The sequence below is a fragment of the Lineus longissimus genome, chromosome 4, assembly GCF_910592395.1.
Source record: "Lineus longissimus chromosome 4, tnLinLong1.2, whole genome shotgun sequence".
In the NCBI taxonomy this organism is placed as follows: domain Eukaryota; kingdom Metazoa; phylum Nemertea; class Pilidiophora; order Heteronemertea; family Lineidae; genus Lineus; species Lineus longissimus.
This window is the reverse complement of record NC_088311.1, coordinates 8,352,916-8,375,897: the sequence shown is the minus strand read 5'-3', so window position 1 is coordinate 8,375,897 and position 22,982 is coordinate 8,352,916. Positions and strand designations below refer to the sequence as shown.

Here is a 22,982-nt window from a genome sequence, read left to right as displayed (position 1 = left end):
ACCCAAGATTGCCCTCGGTGCTCTCTGTTCTATGTAAATATATGGTAATTTTCGTAGACTCCTGATGATTCGTCATGCTCTCATGATGGATTGATGACAGGTAGAATGTCACTTGGAATTCCGACACATTTGACTTGATTGAATTACGCAGCGTCATTGATTACCTCAACATTCAGCGCAAAACTGATTTTCAGCAATTCTGAAATCTTTAGTTGTACCAGTTTCAATACAACATGCGAGATGGAGCCAGATTGACACTGACCTCAAGCCCTGCTCAGGTAGAATGTCACTTGGAATTCCGACACATTCGACTTGATTGAATTACGCAGCGTCATTGATTACCTCAACATTCAGCGCAACACTGATTTTCAGCAATTCTGAAATCTTTAGTTGTACCAGTTTCAATACAACATGCGAGATGGAGCCAGATTGACACTGACCTCAAGGCCTGCTCAGGTAGAATGTCACTTGGAATTCCGACACATTCGACTTGATTGAATTACGCAGCGTCATTGATTACCTCAACATTCAGCGCAAAACTGATTTTCAGCAATTCTGAAATCTTTAGTTGTACCAGTTTCAATACAACATGCGAGATGGAGCCAGATTGACACTGACCTCAAGGCCTGCTCGTGATATCAACAGAAAGCAACAACCAATGTCCAATTACCCCATGGTTTATTTCAAAGATATGATGAAGTGTTAAACTACTACAATATCATTACTGCCTTGTTCTACAATATCAAGTGCACAACAATGGAACTTGCTCGAACACAATGAGTGAAGTGGTTTAAAGGGAACTGGAACCGCCGAGCGATTTATTCAACTTTTCGACTTTCACCACCCGAGAAAGTCAAAATTCCAACTTCCTATTCGAGTTCAGATTTGTAGCTCTGCCCCCAGTGCCCGAGCATGCGCAGTTCAATTTGTTATTATTGAGAATCATGTGAGAATCACGTGAGTCATGCGATCTTTCATTCATGAGTTTTCGTAGTAAATTCCACAGCAGTGACGTCACTCAATGATTGACAGCAAGGCGCCATGTTTTATTCATGCCTCGTTCTGATCACCCGATACGCGGGAAATGAAAACGAGGTCATACGAACTGGCTTGGCGGTTTCAGTTCCCTTTAAGATGAAGAAAATGACCAAGAGAAAATACATGTAGTAAAAAAATAATAAAAATTTTGATTTGATTCCAGCAAATAATATCCTTCAAGCAGGAACTGAGAAGCCAAAAGAAAATTATGCTGATGTCCATGATGAGCGACATTCAAAATTCATGTTTGAGTGCTTTATATTTAATTGAATATCTCAATTTTATTTCAAATTCAATCATCTAAGCCATACACTGACAAGTACATGTAGATGACACCCTTCACTTGCACGGAGGGTGAAGGTATTGGTTTACCTTTGCAACACAATAGACACAGGCCTTCCCATTACAGAATTGGAGGGGTACAATTGGATGAAAATAATAAATGCGGGCCTCACGCTCCTCAATATGAACTATAAATCTATTGTATGTTACTTTTGTGTCGTCATTCCTCTCCAGATAAGCACATATTTTTTCTTAGGCAAACAGATACCTTTACCCACTGTGCTAACACAGTTTGAATAACTAGTTACAGCGTATCCATGCTAATGTCACATTCACCGTCACTGGTATCATCATCACCAATACCCATGATGGCTCATGGACTAATTACACGAATACAACATCTATCTATGAGGTGCAGATCAAGGCATTGGGTGATATGAATCAAGACTAGCAAATGCTTTTACTTCAATTTTGTACAGAAAGGCCTAGTGTAAATGTACATAGAGTTTTAGATAAAAGCATTTGCTAGTCTTTATTCATATCACCCCATGTATCAGGCCAGGGATGCAACCGTACTACAGGAATCCAAAACAAGGATAAAAATCCACGTACAGTTGTGACCCTGACCTGTACGGAACTCTAATTGAGATGTGGTTAATACGAGAATAGCTATACAGAACATTTACATACATATCAGGACAATGTGTCTTAGAGAGAGACCGCTAAAGGCCTACAAGTTCAAGTTCATATAAATCCAAATGCAACCACTGCACAGAAGAAGAGGAAAAGCAATGACAATATGTACAGAAAATCTTGGCGCTTGCATTATAAGAGTGGTATCGCTGAGTTTTGAACTTTCTCAGCATCAAAACTGTTGAGTTTGAATCAGCCAAAGCCAAGTTACCAACATGTGGTTGCTATGGCTCTACAATGGACATGTGGGAATTTTTCATTCCAAACTTCATTTTCAAGCAAACTGCTACAAATTGTTTAGTTTTTGTTCACTTTGTCATTACCGTACTTTATACCTCTCTTCATATAAATACAAAAATACACATACATGTATGCACTGTACACAATACAATGCCATGAATGAATACAGTCTTGGCCATAAGGAAAAAGACAATATTTCTTGTAACTGTAAGACAGTAAAAGGAGTTACTTTCACCATCCAAATCACAACAAGTTTCCACATCATTATGGCCAAGACTATATGTGGACAAATATTCCACATATAGTTATTTATCTAGCAAATGCACAAAAGCACTAGTAGTAACGAGAAAGAAGTCACCGAATTACAAAATACTATCTTAAATCTTCAGACATTGTCAAATTGTCATTCTCTAAAGTAAATAAGCATTGTTGAGATATGTAAAATCTGCACCAATCATTTCGGCATGAATCCATTTAAGCGAACTTTGGTTGAATGTCATTTCGTTTCCAGTATATATTAAGTTACCCTGTTGACCTGAAAAGAGAAGAAGGTCATGAGAAAAGCTCAAGTAAACGAAAGGGAATAATAAGACCTGTTCAAGCTGACGTTGGTCAAACACTTGGAGACTCGGACATGTCACACAAATACTTACATTATTTTACATTTCCATGTCGGAATCTTCATCACTGCTGATGTACACCCGGGTTTTCAACGGCCGGCCCTTCCTTCGTGACCTCGAATCATCTTCTGGTGCTAGGGGTGGCGGCTGAGGCGTCCTCTCCTCCCTTCTAATTTTCTCCTAAACGATATCAAAGATTAGTGTCAAATGGTGAGTGACAGACAACAAGACTATGATTTGATCTGCATTGTGAGGAGCCTCATAGCAATACATCAACACGGCTTCTACGCAATAGGGCCGAGGTTTGATACCGTTTAGAACCCAGGATTGTATGTCTGGATGAACCAACGTGACTTTAAGGAACTAACTTTCCTGGTTCTTCACAACACAACGTTAGTATATTTGTCGGTCTGTCGGATGAGGCTAAAAGCTGTGGTGCCTTGCACCCGAGTGTCTATGTCGGGGCAAGTTAAGGATCCCACATTGGTCGACAGTAGTCAATAGTGGACTCCTAACCTGTGTACTTATACAGATGCACCTTGACTGGCTTTACACATAAGTTAATAAAGCTACTTGTGCTCAAATTGTAGACGGATAACAAACTTTGCCCCTTCAAGCTCCAAACTTGAGACAAAGCAGCACAAAGTATCCCCAAAAGACAAACCAACAAGAGATTGAGCAGGTCACATGAGACTGAGTATAGGAGAACTGGTTTGTGTAAAGAAAACACCATAAAAGTCATACAATTGGTGGGAAATGCAAATATTTCGAAAGTTTAACCATCTCTGCAAATGTATGTATGTTACTTTATACATGTAGTACAAATAGTTCAAGATCTCACTCCAAAGGCAGAATCTCACCATCATTTCCTGATATCAAAAACACACTTGACAACACTCTATTTACTTACCATCATATGAGGATTAGGGTATCTCATACCCGCCATTGCGGCCATAGGGTCCCTGACAGCACTGGGTCCTGCCATGACTGGGTATGGTGGGATTGGCATCCCTTTGGACAAGAAAGACCATGAAATGGTTAGCACCAAACAATCAATCTGAAGGGGCTGTCCATTTGCCTTTATCATGGGCAATGCTTCGAAGTTAACAAAACACTTCTTTTAGGCGAGACTAATGTAAACATAGAAGATATACTCAAGATATAATAGAAACTATAAGCTGCAGCAACTGTCATCGATGTTGTCAAAATGACATCCACAGCTGCCAGCAGTCTTTCACATTAGTCTTGGGCCAGCTGGCCTTGTGGTTAGCTGGTTGCAGCAAAGATTATAATGATACTAAAATTACATCCCAACCTACTTGAGAATGGATTATTTCGTCTACTGTTTGAAAAGTGACAGCAGAAGGTCAATGACAATAACGTCCTACAAATTCTGATATTTTAATTGGGTGGGTGAAACTACATCCACAGATACACGTAGAAGCAATATATACGCAAAACATATCACAAGATGTGATTTACACATACTGGACAGACTAGGATTCAGCAGGAGAAAAGGATGACTTTAAAAGAAACACTATATCCACATGAACATGCACAGCTGAAGAAAGGCTGATGTATTTGCGATGACATGGCTAACATTTCTAATAACGCCTCTCAAAAAGGCAATTCAGAGAACTTGACTTCAACACATCATCTCTACTGCCTGTTTTTTCTGGTAGGAATGTTGACAAGAACGATCACGCTTAAGGAACCGAGTGACTAGGTAAAATATCAGCCTGGAATTTATAGTGAGTACCAGGGACAAGAACCCTATACGAAATGTAGAACCCTTACACGTAGCTCAGATATTCTCACCAAAAACTTGGTAATTTGTCTCCAAAATCTTTGTACATTCTCACCAAAGCCTTGGTACATTCTCACCAAAACATCACTGCACACAAAAAAGCCATAAGGAGCCACTCATGCAACTGCGATAGGTGGAATTCTGGAAGTCCCCAATGATACATGGGGGCGTGGTGTTGATCTGGAATCCAACTGTACCTTCAAGATTTACAACAGGTGCACTATCTTGTGCGGGTACAGTTTCGAGCAGAGAGGACTTTAGGCTACGAATGAGCAGTGGGAAGTTATCGCATGAATGCAAAGCAGGAGGATATTGGCAGATTAGCAGTTTGGTAAAGAGACCATGCAGACGACATTACCACAGAAAATACATCATTTTGGATGTCTTGTTTACATAATTGACCCACTTGGTGCACTGGGCAATGACGTCGGCCGTGACGTCACCCACACAGAGCAAACTTTGTTGACAACATCAGTAGGGCCAGAGAAATGGACTGACATCCAAAACGGATCCAAATCAAGACACTGCATTGCCGCTTTAGTAACCCAATGAGACCACTGTCCGAGAGGAATGTTTTCAGAGAACATCTTGTCAAAGTCAGAATCGGTCAGCTATGAAACATAGCCGTACCAACTGTATCTTGTTGAAAACCTGAGGTTTTCCCAGTTCAAAGCAAGCGCTGATCTAGATCTACCCATTACGAAAGTACTATGTGAGGTGCGTAAATAGTTCATTATTCTGCCAAAGGTGGCGCCGAGGGCAAATACACATAAGGATAAGACAACATCACGGAAGAAAATGATGAAAAAATCCACAAGGAGATAGCGGAAAATACAAAGCTTGTAAGACATCCAGTAATCAGTGCTCTTCACATATTCAGTGAGGGTTTCACCCTCGAGAGATGTGAACAACACTGTCGTTTACTCACCAGACATGCCGGGATACGCCTGGCCGTAATAGGCATGAGCGTCCGCCATTGTGTATGGGTGAGGAGGTCGTTGGTAGTGTTGGTAGTGAACAGCATTGTGTTCCTGCAACTGCACACCAGGACCACAAAGAAAAAGATGCTGCGTTAACGGTGAAAATCTTGTGAAATATCATAAAATATCATATCTTGCATAAATACTGAATAACATACCATAGCACCAATATCATGGTGTGCACATTCATAGGTTAACAAAATGCAATTTTAGTGCTCAACCTCATGTAAATACTAAATCTCATGTAAACTTACGGAAATACTCGGTCTCATGTAAATACTCAATCTCATGTAAACTCAGAGAAATACTCAGCCTCATGTAAATACTCAATCTCATGTAAGCTCATTGAAATACCATACTCAACCTCATGTAACTACTCAATCTCATATAAACTCTGTGAAATACTCAGCCTCATGTAAATGCCCAATCTCATGTAGTCATCATGTGAGGTACAGGTACCCAACCTGTGCAAATAGTATAAAATCTCATGAGTCATGTGATTGCCTTGTACTCAACCTCACATGACCCAACTTTATCTCGTGATAAAAAGATCTCAAACCCCAATCTCTTCTGAATATCATTTAAGCCCTGGGATAGGTGTCACTGTATTGCCATCCACAGCTAGACTGCTAGGCAAGGGCTGGTGCAGTCCACAAAACATCTCCCAAAGGCGGGAAAGCTACCAACCTTTTCTGCTGCAGCTCGTTCTCTGTCTCTGTCATGCCTTTCCCTTTCTCGTTCTCGATCTCGATCGCGTTCTCGTTCCCTCTCTTTCTCTTTCTCTTTCTCTTTTTCCTTTTTCTCTTCCTTCCTGGCTCTCGCTTTCTCAGCCTCTCCTGAAAAAGACGAGCAGGATGTTATAGTAATCAACATCGCACCATCGTGTAAGCCTGGTGTGCATGGAACATGTGCCATTTTGACAGGAATATAAAGAACGAACATACACTCTTTCGCCAGACCACATGGTCAAAATGCCACAAATCAAGTTCAGTAGTTGACGAGAGAACAGTTATGGATAACCAGGCTAATATCAAATGGCTCCTGTCACAGGTAGAGCACTGTACAGCTTATATTTCCTGAGAAAATTTCTGGGAAATTTTTCCGAGACACTCTGTAAATGCCACTTACTATCTTCCTCCTCTTCCTGTTGCTGCTGCTCTTCTCCCTGATCGTCATCACCATTCTGCTCCTCGTCTTCTTCATCCTCGTCACTGTCGGAGACATCGGGGGTCGGAAGCATGCCGCCCTTCTCGAGGCGCTCACGGGCATTGGTGAACACAGACTGTAGCACAATGGAATCTTCATAGATCTGAAAACAAGACAAGTAAACACTGTCAAGCTCCAAATTCCTCACTTTTGGTTCTTGTTTACTTTTTGACTGAGGACTTACGATGAACACAAGCAAAATGAAACATTTCAAGGCGATCAAACCTTACCAGAGAGGTTTCGATATTGTATGCCTGGGCATTCTTGCACAGGAGAAGGACATCCCTTTCAAGGTCGTCCAGGCTGCGGTAGCGGTGATCCAAGATCCTTTGCTGAAACGACATGAGAAAAACGTCAAAATAGGTCCTTATCAGAAATGACAACCTTAGATTTTACTTGAACAATTGAAAAATAGCTGCAGTATAGGCAAAATGGGAAACGAAGGCCAAATATCTGTATGAGAGTGAAGTTCATGAAAACTGCAATAACTGTCTAGACCATTAAAAAAGTCCGCTTCATCTCATTCTCCTTTGAAGACACATTCAGGACCATGCAAGCCATCCTCTAGCCATCAGGGCATGGGAATTTTAGCCAAGGAATAAAGTGTATCAGACCTTTATCAGGCAAATGGGGAATACAAAAGTTTAAAATACCTTGATCTTCTTAAAGTCGACAGGCTTCTTGATCACCTCATAATAATCCGGTAGGTCTTTCCTGGAGGGCAGCTGAAGGAATGCCTCGCTCAGGACTCGCTGGTCACTGGAATTGACAAAAAATAATTTGATTGAGATCAGAGTCAGGTGAAAGACAAATGTTTTAATTGTATGAATGAATAAACAGGATTAGAATCAGTCAAACAGCCAAATGATTTGTGAAACAGAGTACAATTATTAGACAGAGATAATCAATTAACACCAACCTGTCCTTGTAGTTGACAACTACATCATACAGTTTCTTCAACATCTTGGTGAGTCTAGGTGGATTTGGTGTCATCTTCTCAACCGGGGGCCTGCCGCGTCGTTTCTTTTCTCCTTTCACTTTCTCCTTGACCGGTGGCGGTTCATCGTCGTCATCATCATCGTTGCGTTTCCTCTTTCGTCCCTTCTTTTTCTTCTTGACCTTGGTCTCTTCTTCCAAGTCATCGAGGGTCCCATCTTCAATGGCCTGAAGCACAACGAGACAAAAGTTGAAGATGGTTCATTATCAGAGGAGCACTGAATAGAGAGGAATATTAGCCAAATGACACCACCCTGACCATAAAACTCTGGGGCCTCTGCAGCAGAATTGTCTAGGGCAGCCAACTTTGTTACCAAAAACAGACCATTTGGCATGCATCTCAAAAGTTCTAAACACACAAGAACAGTGGAGTTGATCTTCTTCTTTCTCAGCTCTTGCTCTGTTCTTGGGAGATGTTTTTCTCCAGGGAATACTTCTCCTTCAAGGCGGGACAAGTTCGAGAGTTTTCAAATAAATTCTTGCTATATAATCTGTGCATCTCACCTTCAAAAATTGTTTATCAGTCAACTGGTCAGAGTAGTCAACCTCCTTCCTCTGTCGCGAACCTCGTCCAAATATCTTATCCTCCTCGTCCTCAAACGTCAGACGTTCAACCTCGCGTTCATCTTTGAGTAGCCACGTTGGTAACTCGTCGTCTTCCATCAACCTCGGCTTCCTCCCGCCGAAAGTCTTCGCCTCCTCCCGTCGCCGCTCGATATCCATCGATTGGTAGATTTCAAATTCCTCCTCCGTCCGCGCAAGCATCTGGTTGATTGTCTCGTCATCTGGCACTTCATCTTCATCCTAAAACATGGAATACAAATTGTAAACAAGGAAATATTTGAGGCCATTTTATTTCGTGGTTTTGAAAACGCCACAACAGTAAATTCAATTAGATTAGATCTGCGGCCATATTTTTGCAATCATCAGTAAATGTGAAAAACAGATGGAATCTTTCCGAGCTCAGAGTACCTGCACAGTAATCACATAAGTTGGTTGTAATACAGAATTCTTGGGTGAAGGGGGTCAATGGTTGACTGATTGGTTGATGCCATACTTGACCAGCACTAACAAATGCTCTGGACCCTCCTTCCTCAACCCTTCCGAGTCTTACTCTTGCACTGTAATGGTTAGGAAAAACCAATGGTGTCTGACACTTACATCATCCTGATCATCAGCTTGTGTCAGCAGTTGCGTGAGGAAACTCCGCCGTTCCGATGATGTCGACTTATTATCGAACATACCAGCTTGGATGACCTTCTCATCAACGTTCAACTTGTACCTTGCTGCGGCCAGAATCTTTTCCTCGACCGAATTGACCGTCATCAGTCGGAGAACTCGGACTTCGTTTTGCTGTCCGATACGATGGGCCCTATCCTGGGCTTGCAGATCCTTTGGAAAAGAAGTAGAAGTGCTTTACCTCATATCAATTGGAAATGCCAAAGATGACCAAGAAACTACGAGAAACTGAAAATGTTTGCCCCTTCTATAAGAATGACATATCATAACAAATGTAAAGTTCGCTTATTAGGGTCTGCTACCACTTCAGCAGGGAACCCCTGTTTTTGGTTTGATAGTACATGTAAGGGTTAGTAACAGACATACCTGATGAGGATTCCAATCCGAGTCAAAGATGATGACAGTGTCGGCAACCTGAAGATTCAGGCCGAGACCTCCAGCTCTGGTACTCAACAAGAAGATGAAGTATGGTGAATCAGGTGCCGTGAACTTCTTGAGTAGTTCCCCTCGATCATCGGACTTTGTCATACCATCGAGGCGTAGATATTGGTAACCTAAAAACAGATCAACATTTAGATATTAGTTTCATAATGTTCTTGAGCAAGGTCACCTGACAGATGAGGGCAACATTTATATGACTCAGCAGATTTTGTACTAAATCACAGACGCCGATGATGACCTTAAAAATACAGCCATTAACACAGCAGCATTACAGGATCAACTTGACCATGACTTACCTTTGTAAAGGAAGTAATCCTCCATAATGCTCATGAGTGTGGTCATCTGACAGAAGAGTAGCACACGATGACCCAAACGCTTCAGTTTGGGCAGCATTCTGTCGATCAATTCAAACTTGCCAGCACTTCTGTACAAATCAGGCCTGAAAATAAAGATATTGAGTTGAAATATTTGGTCAACTACGTATGCCAGATGGAAAATGTCAGGAACTTTAGTGGCCAAATTAGAACGTGCAAAGTTACTCAAAACTTTAAAGTTCTTTTCTCAGAATGGCAATAAGGGACCATCTTGCAATGAAACTTGTCATATTTACCCAGTAATGATTCCTGTTGAATTCCCTTGATGCTCAGCTAGCGCTTCTTCAATTTGTTGGAACATGTACGGGTGATTACAAATTTTCCTCAGCTGCATGATGGTGTTCATCAATGTCTTGGTACCGCCACGACCCTGGAAAGAGTTGACACGGTTAGAGATTTTAAAACACATTTATCCAAAGCTGTATAATGACTACAGTTCCAGGGGAATGCAGCATGAGTAATCGAACTGTTACTTTTGAGTGGGCTAACACATAAAATACTCACCTTTTTGTCTTTTTCAGATCCATCTGTCAGCAAGACGCCCTTGCTCTGCATGTGTCTGTAGAGGAACCGCTGTAGGGCTGACATGTCACACTTGATCACATACTCAATCTGGATAACGGAAGAAGAGATACGGTACTGGTACTTGCATCCGTTGATAAAGAAATTGATAACTGGCGGTGTTGGATGACAGCACCACTCGAGAGGTGTTTGGTGTGACAACAAATACAAACAGTGAGGAATTTCTATTCAAAAACACCTGAACTTAACGCTACCAAATTCCCGCCCTCACCTTATCTGGCAGCTGCGACTCGACCTCCTTTTTCAACCGCCTCAGCAAGAACGGACGCAGCACTTTGTGCAGACGTCGGATGATCAGCAGCGTCTCTTCCGGATTCAGTTCAACCTTCTCCGTGGTCAAGGCAAACGGCGCATTGAACCACTGCTCAAACGTCGAGCACGACTTGAAGATACTAGGTAACAAGAAGTTCAACAATGCCCACAACTCGGGTAATTTGTTCTGAAATGCGAGAAAACTGAATGAGATTTTCTTCCAAAACCAAAGTTGGGCATAATAGCTAGTCGGTGGATGGTTGGCATGATACAACTGGCAACCTTTGGCAACAGTGTCTGGCACTAAAAGAATTGTTGCTAATATCAGCTTATTGCTCTGTGTCTCTCATTTGCAGAGTGCATCACTTTTTGCAAGAGGCCCTATTGTCATAATGAGCAGAGGAAGACTTTATTCCTTAGACTACTTTCTTGAATTTGGCCCCTGACATCGATATTTGAGATGCTGAAATACCAACCTGTAATGGTGTTCCTGTGAGCAGTAACCTGTGTGGAGCACAGTAATGGACGTTCAACACCTGGGTGAGTTTACAATGATGGTTCTTCATCCTGTGGCCCTCGTCGATGATCATATACTTCCAACGCAACTGAAATAAAACATTAATATTTTTGAATAAAATGTTGCTTTTAATGAAAATATTTGATACCGAAGATAACTTCGATTTGAGAATCTGCGTGATAAGGGGTTTCTCTAACTTGATTTACCTTGGATAAGACCGCCTTGTCTTTGATGACGTATTCATAAGTCGTCAGGAGCACGTTAAACTTGCCGCCCTTCAGCTGAAACATGAGAGTTCGCCTAAGCTGTGGTGAGCCTTTGTACGGGATCTTGACAACCGATGGTGCCCACTTGTCAAACTCCAGCATCCAGTTAGAGAGGGTTCTGCAAAAGTAAAACAAGAGATGTAATATAAATCATGAGACAAAGTCACAAAAAAGTATCAACCCAAATTGACTGCAGTAGTAGTACTGTGAACCAGGTAATGTTCGCAAAGCAAAAAGTTTTGCAAATTTGCTTATTTTGAAAAGTTATTATAATGGCTGGTTGTATAAGTTATGCAACTATCCCTTAAGGTCTTTGGAAAGGTACAACAGGAATCAAGGAGCAGCATTCACTTGAGCTCCATGTGGGACAAGACGACAATCAGACAGAGGCAATATGCCAAACCCTAGCTTGATACACGAGTCTGTAAAGGGGATCAGTACACAGTACACTGTAGCAGTTTAGGGGTGCTGCAGGGGTGTTGGGGAGAAGGTCACCTAAGACCTGAAAAGGATAACAAACTTGACTTACGATAATGGCACGATGATGAGGAAAGGCCCATTGACCTTTTTCTTTTCCATCAGGTAAGTAATCAGGGAGATTGTCTGGATAGTTTTACCAAGGCCCATCTCATCGGCCAGGATGCCGTTCAAATTGTTGTTGTACAGAGACACCAGCCATTCCAAACCTTTAATCTGCAAACAGAATAGTACATATCAATAATACAACACTAGAACTTCTCAAAGTAATGATTAACCTATGCTTTATTGCATTTTTCACTAAAAGAGCACGCTTGGCAAACTAGATATCCTGTACATACGTTTAAAACTCACTCCACCCCTCTTCCCACACCTTCTGTCAACCCAAATCCAAGGCTGGGAGAGCAATGGGCACCAATTCGCCCCAAGGACATTATATCAAACATACACCAGTCTGAATCAGCCACCCAGAAGATCTGTTTCCCCTGCCTAGTCTTCTTCATGATAACGAAACTGCCAAAACTGCTGCCCTCACCCCCCCCCCCCCAAATAACACTCCTCCAGTCCTTCTCCTCAACACAAGGCACAAGCTGAGAAAGTAGGCTGCACAATATAAGCCCAAGGGCATCATTATTTAAACACAGTACGACACAAGCATGTGACCCACAGCCTACCTGATACTCCTTGAGTTTACCATTGACCATCATATTGGCCTGTTCTGTCACTTTCTCACTGACGGTGTGAGCGATACCATAATAATTCCTGCCAGCGACTTTATATTCATCATCATCATCTTTACTGAAATTTGAACAACTGTACAGTTAGTGACAATCAACACAGGTACCGGTACTAGACAATAGTAATCCTTGTTCTATTCAACATACAAATATTTCTAAATATGACTGAATAGTAAGTATATAAGGTGTGACGATTCACATGTCGGACTACGCACTGCAAGATGACCTAATTCATTTATCATCTCCTAACAAAAATATCAACTAAACTTTCAACGACTTACGTTACAGCCTTGACATCAATCTGTTCCTCCTCCTCCACTTCTTCATTTTCATCGTCACTTTCATCGGACCCGTCAGAGTCAGACTCGACATCTTTACCATCACGTGGCGCAACCTCAAAGCTGGAAGAACGAGAACAACATCAGTCCGCATAAGAATTGGAGAACAAAGCTGTCAACCGCACTCATCTTGGTTGCGACAGCATGTTTTCGTCAACCCCTATCCACCAAACTCAAACTAGAACAATAAGCGCTTCCTGACCATATAATCATGCGAAGCTACCCTCTAGCAAATGTCAACCTTGGAACAACCACAGAGACCTGAGTCTGTAAGACCGACCTAGTTTTCTCCGTCTTAAATTCAGTTGGTCAATTTTCAATGAAGTGCTGTTTACCTCCCTAAAATACATCCAGCAGAATCCAAAGGCCCCTTTTAACTGAGTTTAATGTTCCTTTCCTTTACACAGAAGGACTGTGTAACATGTGCTTCTACTTCAAACAGTACAAAATTGTAACAGAAAATTCCGTTCTAGAAATTGACTCTTACCCAGGGTTCATTTCAAGCCAAGCATCAACTTGACTAGCAAGCGGGGCATCCTCTCCAGTAAGGCGTCTTCCAGTCTCTGTTTCTATGACATGGATTCGCATGTCACTCATATTAGAACTTTCATCCAGGATCTGAAATAGGCCAACAAAACTGATCAGAAGTTCTCAAACTCTCCTTCTTAATTGTGCTTCAAAAGCATCCATCTTTTGCTTCAAAAAAGAATGTTGGCCAGCCATTGATACCCTGCTTTCTTTTAAATACTGCATTCAGATTGTACAGTATTTTACTTCAGCATTCAGGTGGTGCTCTTTGGGAACACAGTGGTCAAAGTTTGGCACAAAAACCTCTTTCCAGTATGCTGAATTAAAGTTAAAGCTTTTGATTGGGTTCCTTATTTATGGTCTTGCACTTTTACTTGCAATCTTAGCAGAGCTACATGTACAGTGCTTGAACATGACATTAGATGATGACTGATACTGCACATACTATAGTGCATGGACATGTACATGAGATGATGACTGATACTGCACATACTATAGTGCATGGACATGTACATGTACATGAGATGATGACTGATACTGCACATACTATAGTGCATGGACATGTACATGTACATGAGATGATGACTGATACTGCACATACTATAGTGCATGGACATGTACATGAGAAAATGACAAAAGAAAAAACACACCGAGAAAATTCAACAACAACGTGCAATGCTGTTATACAGAAGAACCTTTCTAAATTATTCAAACTATCGGTCTGTTTTTTTATGTGAGCTAGAACTCAGAACTACTTCCTACAGCAATGACATTTTCAAAGCATGCCAGTGAAAAGGTGGAGGATGAATGACTGATTTCAAGCATGGCTTTTGCAAACTTCTAAGTTAATGATTAGATGAGAAACTACATGTACATGAAGAACACTCAAAATAAACATATTGAGATGAACACCTGTGGATTTCAGTTCACGAACCTCGTCACGTGGGTCCAGTCATTTTAATACAGGCTAACTTGTTTTGAATAACAAGACCCTGAATTGTTCACCGTAAAATGCAAGAAAGGAGAAGCTGTGTGTCTCTCTCTGTACATGTACATGTAGATTTTTCAAAAGTGAAACTGATGAGCTACATTTGCAAACACAAAATAAAATCTGCAGGAGTATACATAAAACCTTTCTCCATTACAGAAAGTCTTGCAAAAATATGGTAGTTCTTTTTCGAAAGTCCGCATTCAGTTTGAATGAGAAATGCTCCTTTTGAAATTCTTCCTGTAATGGAGTCATAAACACGAGCAGAACACAAGTCGCTATGTAATTAAGAGAGCAAAACAGGGTTTTAGGGGCGAAAAATGACAACAACTACATGTAACTGTTGCAGTGCGCTTCTTGCCCCTTACCCCGTCCTTGAGTGCGCGAGGATCCGCACGTTTGGTTCCATCGGCGTTGGTGCCCTCGGCACCTTCACCGCTAGCACTAGCCTCGTCCCCATTACCCTCAGTCTGCATTAACATAAAGGTAAGGGAAATCGTTAAACAACGGCACAGCAATCAAAGACAGATCTCTTACAGAGCCAGTCAAGGGTCATTAGACCAAAAATTGCACTTGAACCAATATTCCTAAGGCATCATACCTCATACTTTATATGTATCAACCCTGAAATGTTTGTAAAGCTAAAGGTTGGGAAATTTGCTCATTTGCAATCATACAGCAGTGTTCCTATGATCACTCAGCCCAGTAACGATTCCATACCACGATAAAGAACGTCAACAAATATTCAAGGCCAGACACGGCACTGACGTTAAAATCAAAACACCGACATCAAGAACACTTACCACAGGCGGCTCTGGTTTCTTGTTTTCTTCCTTCTCCTTCTTTTTGATCTTCTTCTTCTTCTTCTTAATGTCGACTTTGTGTTGCCGCACTAACATGACCAAATTTTCTATATATTCGTCTGTCTGCGACAGGAGGTAGGCCAGACGTTTATCTTTTTTCTCGTCAATGAGTTTCCTGTAGCCTTCCTCATCCTCGCACTGAAGCAGAAACATCATTATGGGATTCAGCAATTATAATTTTTGTAGGAAAGAAATCAAACTGTTTTCCTACTAATGAATTTTTTTTACATTCACAAAGATGAAGGAACTCACTCTCACAAAGGGACCAATGATACGAAGGAGATTGGGGTCATCTTCTTCTTTGTGTTCGACTGGTCACTAGAGGCCAAAACGGTGGTCTCCCGGTGACTTATATACACAATAAGGGAACAGGGTCTTGTCAGACTAGGTGATAACAACATCACCATACTCAATCAAGCATGAACAAGGTCAATTGACACAGTAAAAATAGGGACACACATACACGTATCAGCAATTTCGTGTAACTCAATCCCGTCCAACTTGGTTTCTGCCTAAAGTGTGTACGGTACTGCAAAATTTCAAGATTGTCATATAAACCACGAATCACACAAATATTTCCAAAACTGACCGAGCACACTCACCATAAGTCGGCGCATACGCTCCTTCTCGATCCTTTCCTGTTCTTTACGCTGTTCCCGTTCTGTGTTGGCGTGATACACCATGACAGCGCGGTTGACTTTTGTAATCTTACCGGAGATATTGCGATGGTACTCTTTGAAATCTTTGGCATGTTGAAGAACTGCATTGAGATATTCCTAGAACAGAACAAAAATCGAATTATTTTCATTACCTACTATCACAGCGATAAAAAATACTTCAAAAGTACAGTTCAACGTCTGAAGTCAAACAGTTATCGATGTGCTTCAACTGTTGCCTTCTCATCAAGCGACGGCTTGTGTGCAGCCGTCGACGAACATGACGGTGTGCAAACGAGATGTAAGCTCACCAACTCAAAGCACACAGACGACACCACTGAACCACCACATTAGGACATCCATCTACCCACAGTTTGGAGGACATCATGACTCTTCTACCCACAGTCTGCAAGGGCTGCTGTGGAGCCTTGAACAATGCAGGTCCCACATTCTTGAGAAACAACAAATCAACATCACAACAAACCTGGTGCTTTTGTCTTCTCTTCCTTTCTTGTTCCACTTTCTGTTGCTTCTCTAGCTTTTCTGTGATCCTGGCTTCGCGTAGGGACTGGCGTTTACTTCGTTTGTAACCCCTCGAGTTCAGGGCTGTTTCCAGTGTGGTGTCCTTCCTCATGCTGGCGACAACATCTGATCTCAGCTGAAGAAAAAGGGATAAAACACTTTTCACTTAGGGACTCATGTTGCCCAAACAGTGGAGCTAGTGTTCTCAAAATGGCAAGAACGTTTATGCTATCTTGTTTCATTTGCAATGAAACTCTTCAAACGTAATTCCAAATTTGGATTCAAGCTTGAAGAACAGGATCTCTTTGTCTGAATACAACATATTAAGGCAACCGCATAAAACATTGTCGTATGCAATGTAGACAGGATACTACTTACATTCCTCTGAAAGTTGAGCAACCGCAATGCACGAAGTTCAATCATCGCTTTCGTTTTCAGATCTTCTGGCATGACAGCAGGCAGGTTCTCCAACTCCTTGATTCGTAGAGCTATTCGCGAGGAAATTCTGAAATATCAACAGAGATAATATGATAAAATTAACTAAGCTTAGGCCATCCTTAAGATATTGTGTGTTTAATGTTACTTATATCTCCAAAAACTTCAGGGTAGGTAAATAGGCAAGTACTGGTAATACGTTTTATCAAAAACTGCCAAATTCCTCTTTACCTGTTTTCTCTTTCCTTCAGAATATCGATTGGATCAATGCCCTGCGGCTTGGCGATAGGAGTGATACGATTCTGCTTCTGGTGCATCTGCATCTGCATTGACTGCTGTTGCGGATGCGGCGGTTGCCCCTGCTGCTGTTGTTGTTGTTGGGGATGTGGAGCTGATGGCTGCTGCTGCTGCGGCTGCTGCATGGCCGGTGCCATCATCCTCGGCTGCTGCGGAGGCATCACTTGTTGTGAGGGAAGCGGACCTTGGCCCATCATCTGGGGGTAGCGGGATTGCTGACCAGGACCCGGTTGTGGATGGGGACCACCCATTGCTTGATTTTGTTGCATTCCCATTTGACCCATCGGTGCAGGCCCTCCTGAAAAAGAAAGTACAACATTTGTATTAAGAGTTGAGGAGTTTCCATAACAATTACATTTTAAAGTGACGAACAGATTTTTCAATAGCTTGGGCCAATGCAAAGCAATTAAGAAAGTGATCTCCTTGTCTTAGCGATAGCCTTGCTACACTGCCACACAGAAAATGTAAAAGAATATTCCAAATTATTGGTTGCCTTTATGACAAGCATTGCAAATTAAATAGGGCCTTGTTCAAGAGGGAAAATAGCAAAGAGGTGAACAAAAGCGAACTGAATTCGGGTATCATTACCTGGACCGGGTCTGTACTGTGGTGGAACACGTTTGCCCTCGGCAAGTATCTTCAGATGTGGCGGCAGAGCATGATTCCTCGACAAGAGTTTGTACGCCATGATCTGAGCTTTCAGCTGCTGCAGTTGGGGATGACTGAACGCACACGGCTTTGGGCCATCCATATCTCCTCCAGATCCAGGCAAAGGACCTCCCATCTGATTAGGCAGAGAGCTCCCCATCTGGTTCTGCCCGTGCATCGGCCCACCCATCTGGTTGGGCATGGGCACCGGAGGACCTGGGGATGGTCCACCCATTTGACTTCCCATTCCCATTTGACCAGGCATCTGGTTCGGTATCTGTCCACCCATAGGCCCCATCTGGTTTGGAGCGGGCCCAGGTCCAGGGCCTCCCATCTGTGAATTTGGTACCATCTGATTTGGCATTGACCCAGGACCAGGCATCTGTCCTGAGCTCATCTGGCTAGGCATTGTGCCCGACTGATTTGGCATGTTTGGATTTGCCTGTCCGACCATAGGATTCGACATGGGCGGTTGGTTCATGTGACCGGGCATTGGTTGACCCGGCCCTGGTGGAGGACCACCATGAGCTGGACCCTGGCCTTGCTGCTGTTGATTAGGCATAATCTGTCCCACCATCTGTGACATCTGTGGATTCTGTACAAATTGCTGATTGTCTGGCATGTTAGGGACTCCTGAAATCGGAGGTTCAAACGTGTCTTGACTAAGCAATTGAAAGGAATACTGGATATTCATTTAAAATGTGATCGTAAGATATCATGAATCTTTGCACAAAGACTAGATGAGTAGTGAGGTACCTGAAGAACAGGCTTCCATTTTGGATAGATAAGCCAGCTCTGCGCTCCAAAACTGAATTTCTTTTTCATCTACAATGTAAAGTCAAGTGATATAAGATTTTGAGTCACATACCTTGCATTGATGATTGTGACTGGGAGTCATCGCTGCCTGGAGTTGGTGGCTGCCCTTGCATTTGCGGTCCGCCTTGGCCTGGTTCAGGGGTAGCCCTCTGCTCCTGGGGTATATTCTTCTGCATGTTTGCCATGTTCAAGAGTTGCTGATATCTTGGATCATTAGTTAAACCCCTCTCTTCCATAGAAGATATGGCCTGAAAATAGCAGAAAAGAATCTCTTTTTTATGACTTGAACTCTCATTTCGAAAAACAAGGAGGATCATTATTTATGTATCTATCTTTTGCAAGGCACCTGATGAAGCCATTTTTGACACAATCTTAAATTCACTCCAGATTTGTTGAGGTTGACAGCAAAATATGCCGGCATTTCTAACTAAAAAACCATCATCAACTCAAAGAATTTTGTCCAGGTGATAACTTTTTTGTCTGGGTGTCTGAATGGAATTTTTGTCTAGACTATGTATCAACAATATTTTCAATACTTTCTACCTCCAAATGGAACACTGCCAAGGCAAGCACGACATGAACTTGAAGTCAACAAGTGAATGGGTGAGTAGCTTGGAAGGAATTGATACCAAATTGAGGTATTCGTTGTCTCACATAACAGTTACGCTGTGAGGATGGAGCTTGCTAAAACGTAGGCAAAATCTGAGGCTGTACCCGATGTTTTGGGCAAAATTACAGCTCCACCTGTGAAGTATTTTGCGAGACAACCGGCAATACCAACAGTGAGGTATCAATTTCTATTCTAAATCACCTCAAACTAAATAATGAAATGCGATTTTGGTGGCTTTTCCCCGCTTCAATATTTTGCATCAACCAAAGCAGAACTTTATGACTGTCCAACCATAAAAGATAAACGAGGCACAGTGGACACATACAATACATGCACATGTAGTGGATTTATTTTATACACCATTAACTGTGGTTCATTATATTCTAGGTGTTTTAGAATACATGGCTGTATCTGACAAGGTTTAGGGAGGATGGTTATAATGCGGAAATAAACAGAAGACAACATGGAACTGAAGAAGGTGGGCTGTGGTGGGCTGCAACACAAAAGTCGGTAATGCTTGGTAAAAAGGCAAATTATTACAAATACGAACATAATACCTGTCCCGAGCTGAACGCATAACAAAAGACATTGAGGAGGGGGACAACAAGGATTAAGTGGACAGGAGGTGCAGATTGGATGTCACTTGTATTATTCTCTAACATCCCATTTACATCACAATTCCCATTTGTATCAAAATAAAAATCAGCTTTACATTTTCACATCTATTGCGATGAAATCAAAACAATTTTTATTTTCGCTTCACCAATTTTATTGTTTTCTAGTCAGCAGATATGTGACTCGCTCTACCAAAACTAGGCGCTTGTCGCATCTGAACTCGACAGGTTGATACAGACTTGTTGTTCATTTCCCTATTGTAGACCTTTTGTGAAATCTATTACAAACTGATTTGGTCACATTTCACAAAAAGGTCTACAATAGGGAAATGAACAACAAGTCCGTATCAACCTGTCAAGTTCAGATGCGACAAGCGCCTAGTTTTGGTAGAGCGGGTCACATATTATGTAATATGCACCAATCATGCCAGCAAACTTTAAATTCGTGAATTGTAAATGTTTACAATTTTACATGTACCATCCATTGGAAGCAGGTCATGCAGCTATGCAAGTAGGAGAGAGAAACTCTGAGATAAGGAATATAAGCAGAAACTATTCTCAATTTCACTTTTTAACAACTCAGAAATTGTTCAATTACTACATAGGCACAAAAAAGTAAATGAAATGGAATTTCATGCAAAAACTATTTCGCATGCTTTTTAAAGAAGAATTTGGTACATGCCAAATTAACCTAACATGTCCAACAACCAAAAACAAGTTTTCAGAAGTTTCATATTACGAATATTACTATAGCTATTGACATTATTCTTAGCACCTCTGGAAGTGGTGAAGAAGGGGTTCAGGAAGGAACAGATGACAAGAAATAACTTCTGGTCTATTCTTTGATCAAAGATTTAATCAAACCTGCCCCCACTTCAAAAAACTTATTCAACAGAGAGAAGTATTCCAGGTGTGTCACAGTGTTACTGTTAGGACAAGGTGGGGTGTCGTACTCAGCATTGTGAACCAAGTGAGACCGATTAAGGCTCTTATAAAGTTTACCTTTAGGATGAGTTCTTGTGGGTAGGCAGGGCTTGGTGCCGGGGCTGTCATTAGCCCACTCTCTTCCTTAGAAGCCATTACCCAATTATCTCCTTTTAAAGTAAAAAGCATTATCTCAACACTAAATCTGATCTTTTGTAGTTTAAGTGCATTCACCAATAAATGTTTCAAGTCTGACAACAACAAAAAAGGTAAAACACTACCGTAACCTTTCTTGACATGATTTTTTTAAACTAATTAATATTGGTGTTGTTTTAGTTTGAAGAAGATCTGCGGTATACACTGGGAATACTGTCATGTTCAAACTAAAGCTCTCCTTCGCAAAAATTGGCAATTCAGTTGGAGATGAAGCTTTAAAATTCCAAAATGGAGTAACCACTTGAAATCCATAACACTACATGAAAATTTTAATAGAGCTCTGCATACATGAAGCAATAGAGCGACTCAACATTTTTAGGGGTTATTTACACCAGACTTCATGAAAGAAAAAACACTCCACTGTTAAAGCACAACTAAAATACATTGCATTTGCACTGTTTTTCGACAAGTACAAAATCAGAAAAAAATGTAATCGAAGCAGAGAAATAAAGAGGGTATTTTGTAAAGTATCCTGTCCATGGTCCCTCTCTGCAGCCATTGATATCAAAGACAGCATGTATGAACAATTCATGGGAGAAATTGAGAATCAAGGATTAGCATGCCTGCTACACTTCACAGAAACACCATCATGCTGCAAGAGGCGGATTAACTCCAAAGTTGCTGTACTTCGTCGGACAGGGTACAGGTTGGTTATATATCTGCCAGTACCCACAAGTGCAGGATCGAATCACAATAAAGTAAGCAGAAAAGAATAGCAAATCTATATAGATAGAGGTACATGTATGTAAACTGCAATTTACCCAAAGAAAGGGGTTTGTTAGAGTAGACTAAAAGAAAAGACTGAACATCGGCCTGCCCTCAGCTCCGTGTATTTTCAAAATTTAAAATAATTTTGGCCGACTTTCTGGTCTGTTCCCACCACTGGCACTGGCACCAGTCCAGACACAGTCTGGGCCCTGGGTGTAGGCGTAGGTGTAGACATACGCCCCCGATACGGCACGCTACAGCTAGCGAGGGGACATGGCCGAGGGCGAGGGCTATCGCCATCCGAACCACGGTCTGTACTGATGTACTCTGTAGTCCGACTGTACGTTAAAAATTAAAGTAGTAGTTGCTTGCATTTATTGAAAACAGAACAAAAAACTGTAGATCAAATTAGAAGATTATTCACGTGTAGGTGATTACATCCTTTTGTTTTAAACTAAAGAGAGCAGGCCTGCATAATGCATGTACATCGACCAATGCATCAATGCACTACAAAACACACAGCTCAGGATGGGGAGAACAAAGCCAATCGAAACCGCCAACATAAATCGCTATTTATTGGAGAAAATTCAACTTCAATTTCTTAAGAAATAGACTGAACAAATGAAGAATGGATTGCTAGATATATGTACCGCCAAATAGCATACCTAACACACACTAAACCCCTCTTATCCGGTGTTTTTATTGGTAAAATCCGACAATAAATTATCGAAAACAAGCGGCGGCCATCTTTTTTAGGAGTGACGTCATTCTTGTTGGGTTCGTCGTTAAAGTAAACTAGACATTTTTCAACTAGGATTCCGGGCTGGCGTCTGACTACCGAGGACGAAAGACAACGCATGATTGTGGGGCAAACGGGGGGGGGGGGGGGGGGGCGCCAGCCTACGGTATCTCTCTCGCTCTCTATCTCTTTTAGAGCTGTGTGATCTCTTCTGAATCACATCCTGTACTTGGGCGAGCGAAGGAGCATACAACGACACTGATATTCGAGGATGTGGTTCCATTCCACCACACCTGGATGGAAGTACATTGTACACTGTTCGTACATTTGCTA

At 41.7% G+C, this 22,982-nt stretch overlaps 1 protein-coding gene across 4 annotated transcripts; it reads right to left on the bottom strand.

The window, feature by feature from the left end:
• Positions 1-661: 661 nt before the first annotated feature.
• Positions 662-22,664, bottom strand: LOC135487298 (probable global transcription activator SNF2L2). 4 transcript variants are annotated; one of them, XM_064770891.1, is made up of 32 exons: positions 22,576-22,664; positions 21,065-21,156; positions 18,891-19,086; positions 17,963-18,655; positions 17,309-17,672; positions 17,021-17,147; positions 16,605-16,778; positions 16,067-16,240; positions 15,405-15,602; positions 14,970-15,071; positions 13,573-13,703; positions 13,029-13,148; positions 12,685-12,808; positions 12,063-12,226; positions 11,474-11,651; positions 11,227-11,355; positions 10,710-10,937; positions 10,421-10,528; positions 10,153-10,286; positions 9,839-9,981; positions 9,468-9,655; positions 9,024-9,254; positions 8,367-8,666; positions 7,786-8,030; positions 7,520-7,625; positions 7,097-7,198; positions 6,789-6,969; positions 6,348-6,496; positions 5,609-5,717; positions 3,784-3,884; positions 2,907-3,053; positions 662-2,788 (listed from the first exon to the last, which is right to left on the bottom strand). In XM_064770891.1, exons 2-31 carry the CDS (start codon positions 21,140-21,142, stop codon positions 2,913-2,915), a joined length of 5,418 nt encoding a protein of 1,805 aa, XP_064626961.1. In that variant the 5' UTR covers positions 21,143-21,156; positions 22,576-22,664; the 3' UTR covers positions 662-2,788; positions 2,907-2,912. The 4 variants fall into 4 exon arrangements, with proteins under 4 accessions (XP_064626961.1, XP_064626964.1, XP_064626963.1 ...); XM_064770894.1 differs by lacking the exon at positions 14,970-15,071; XM_064770893.1 differs by lacking the exon at positions 21,065-21,156.
• Between the last annotated feature and the right edge of the window lie 318 nt (positions 22,665-22,982).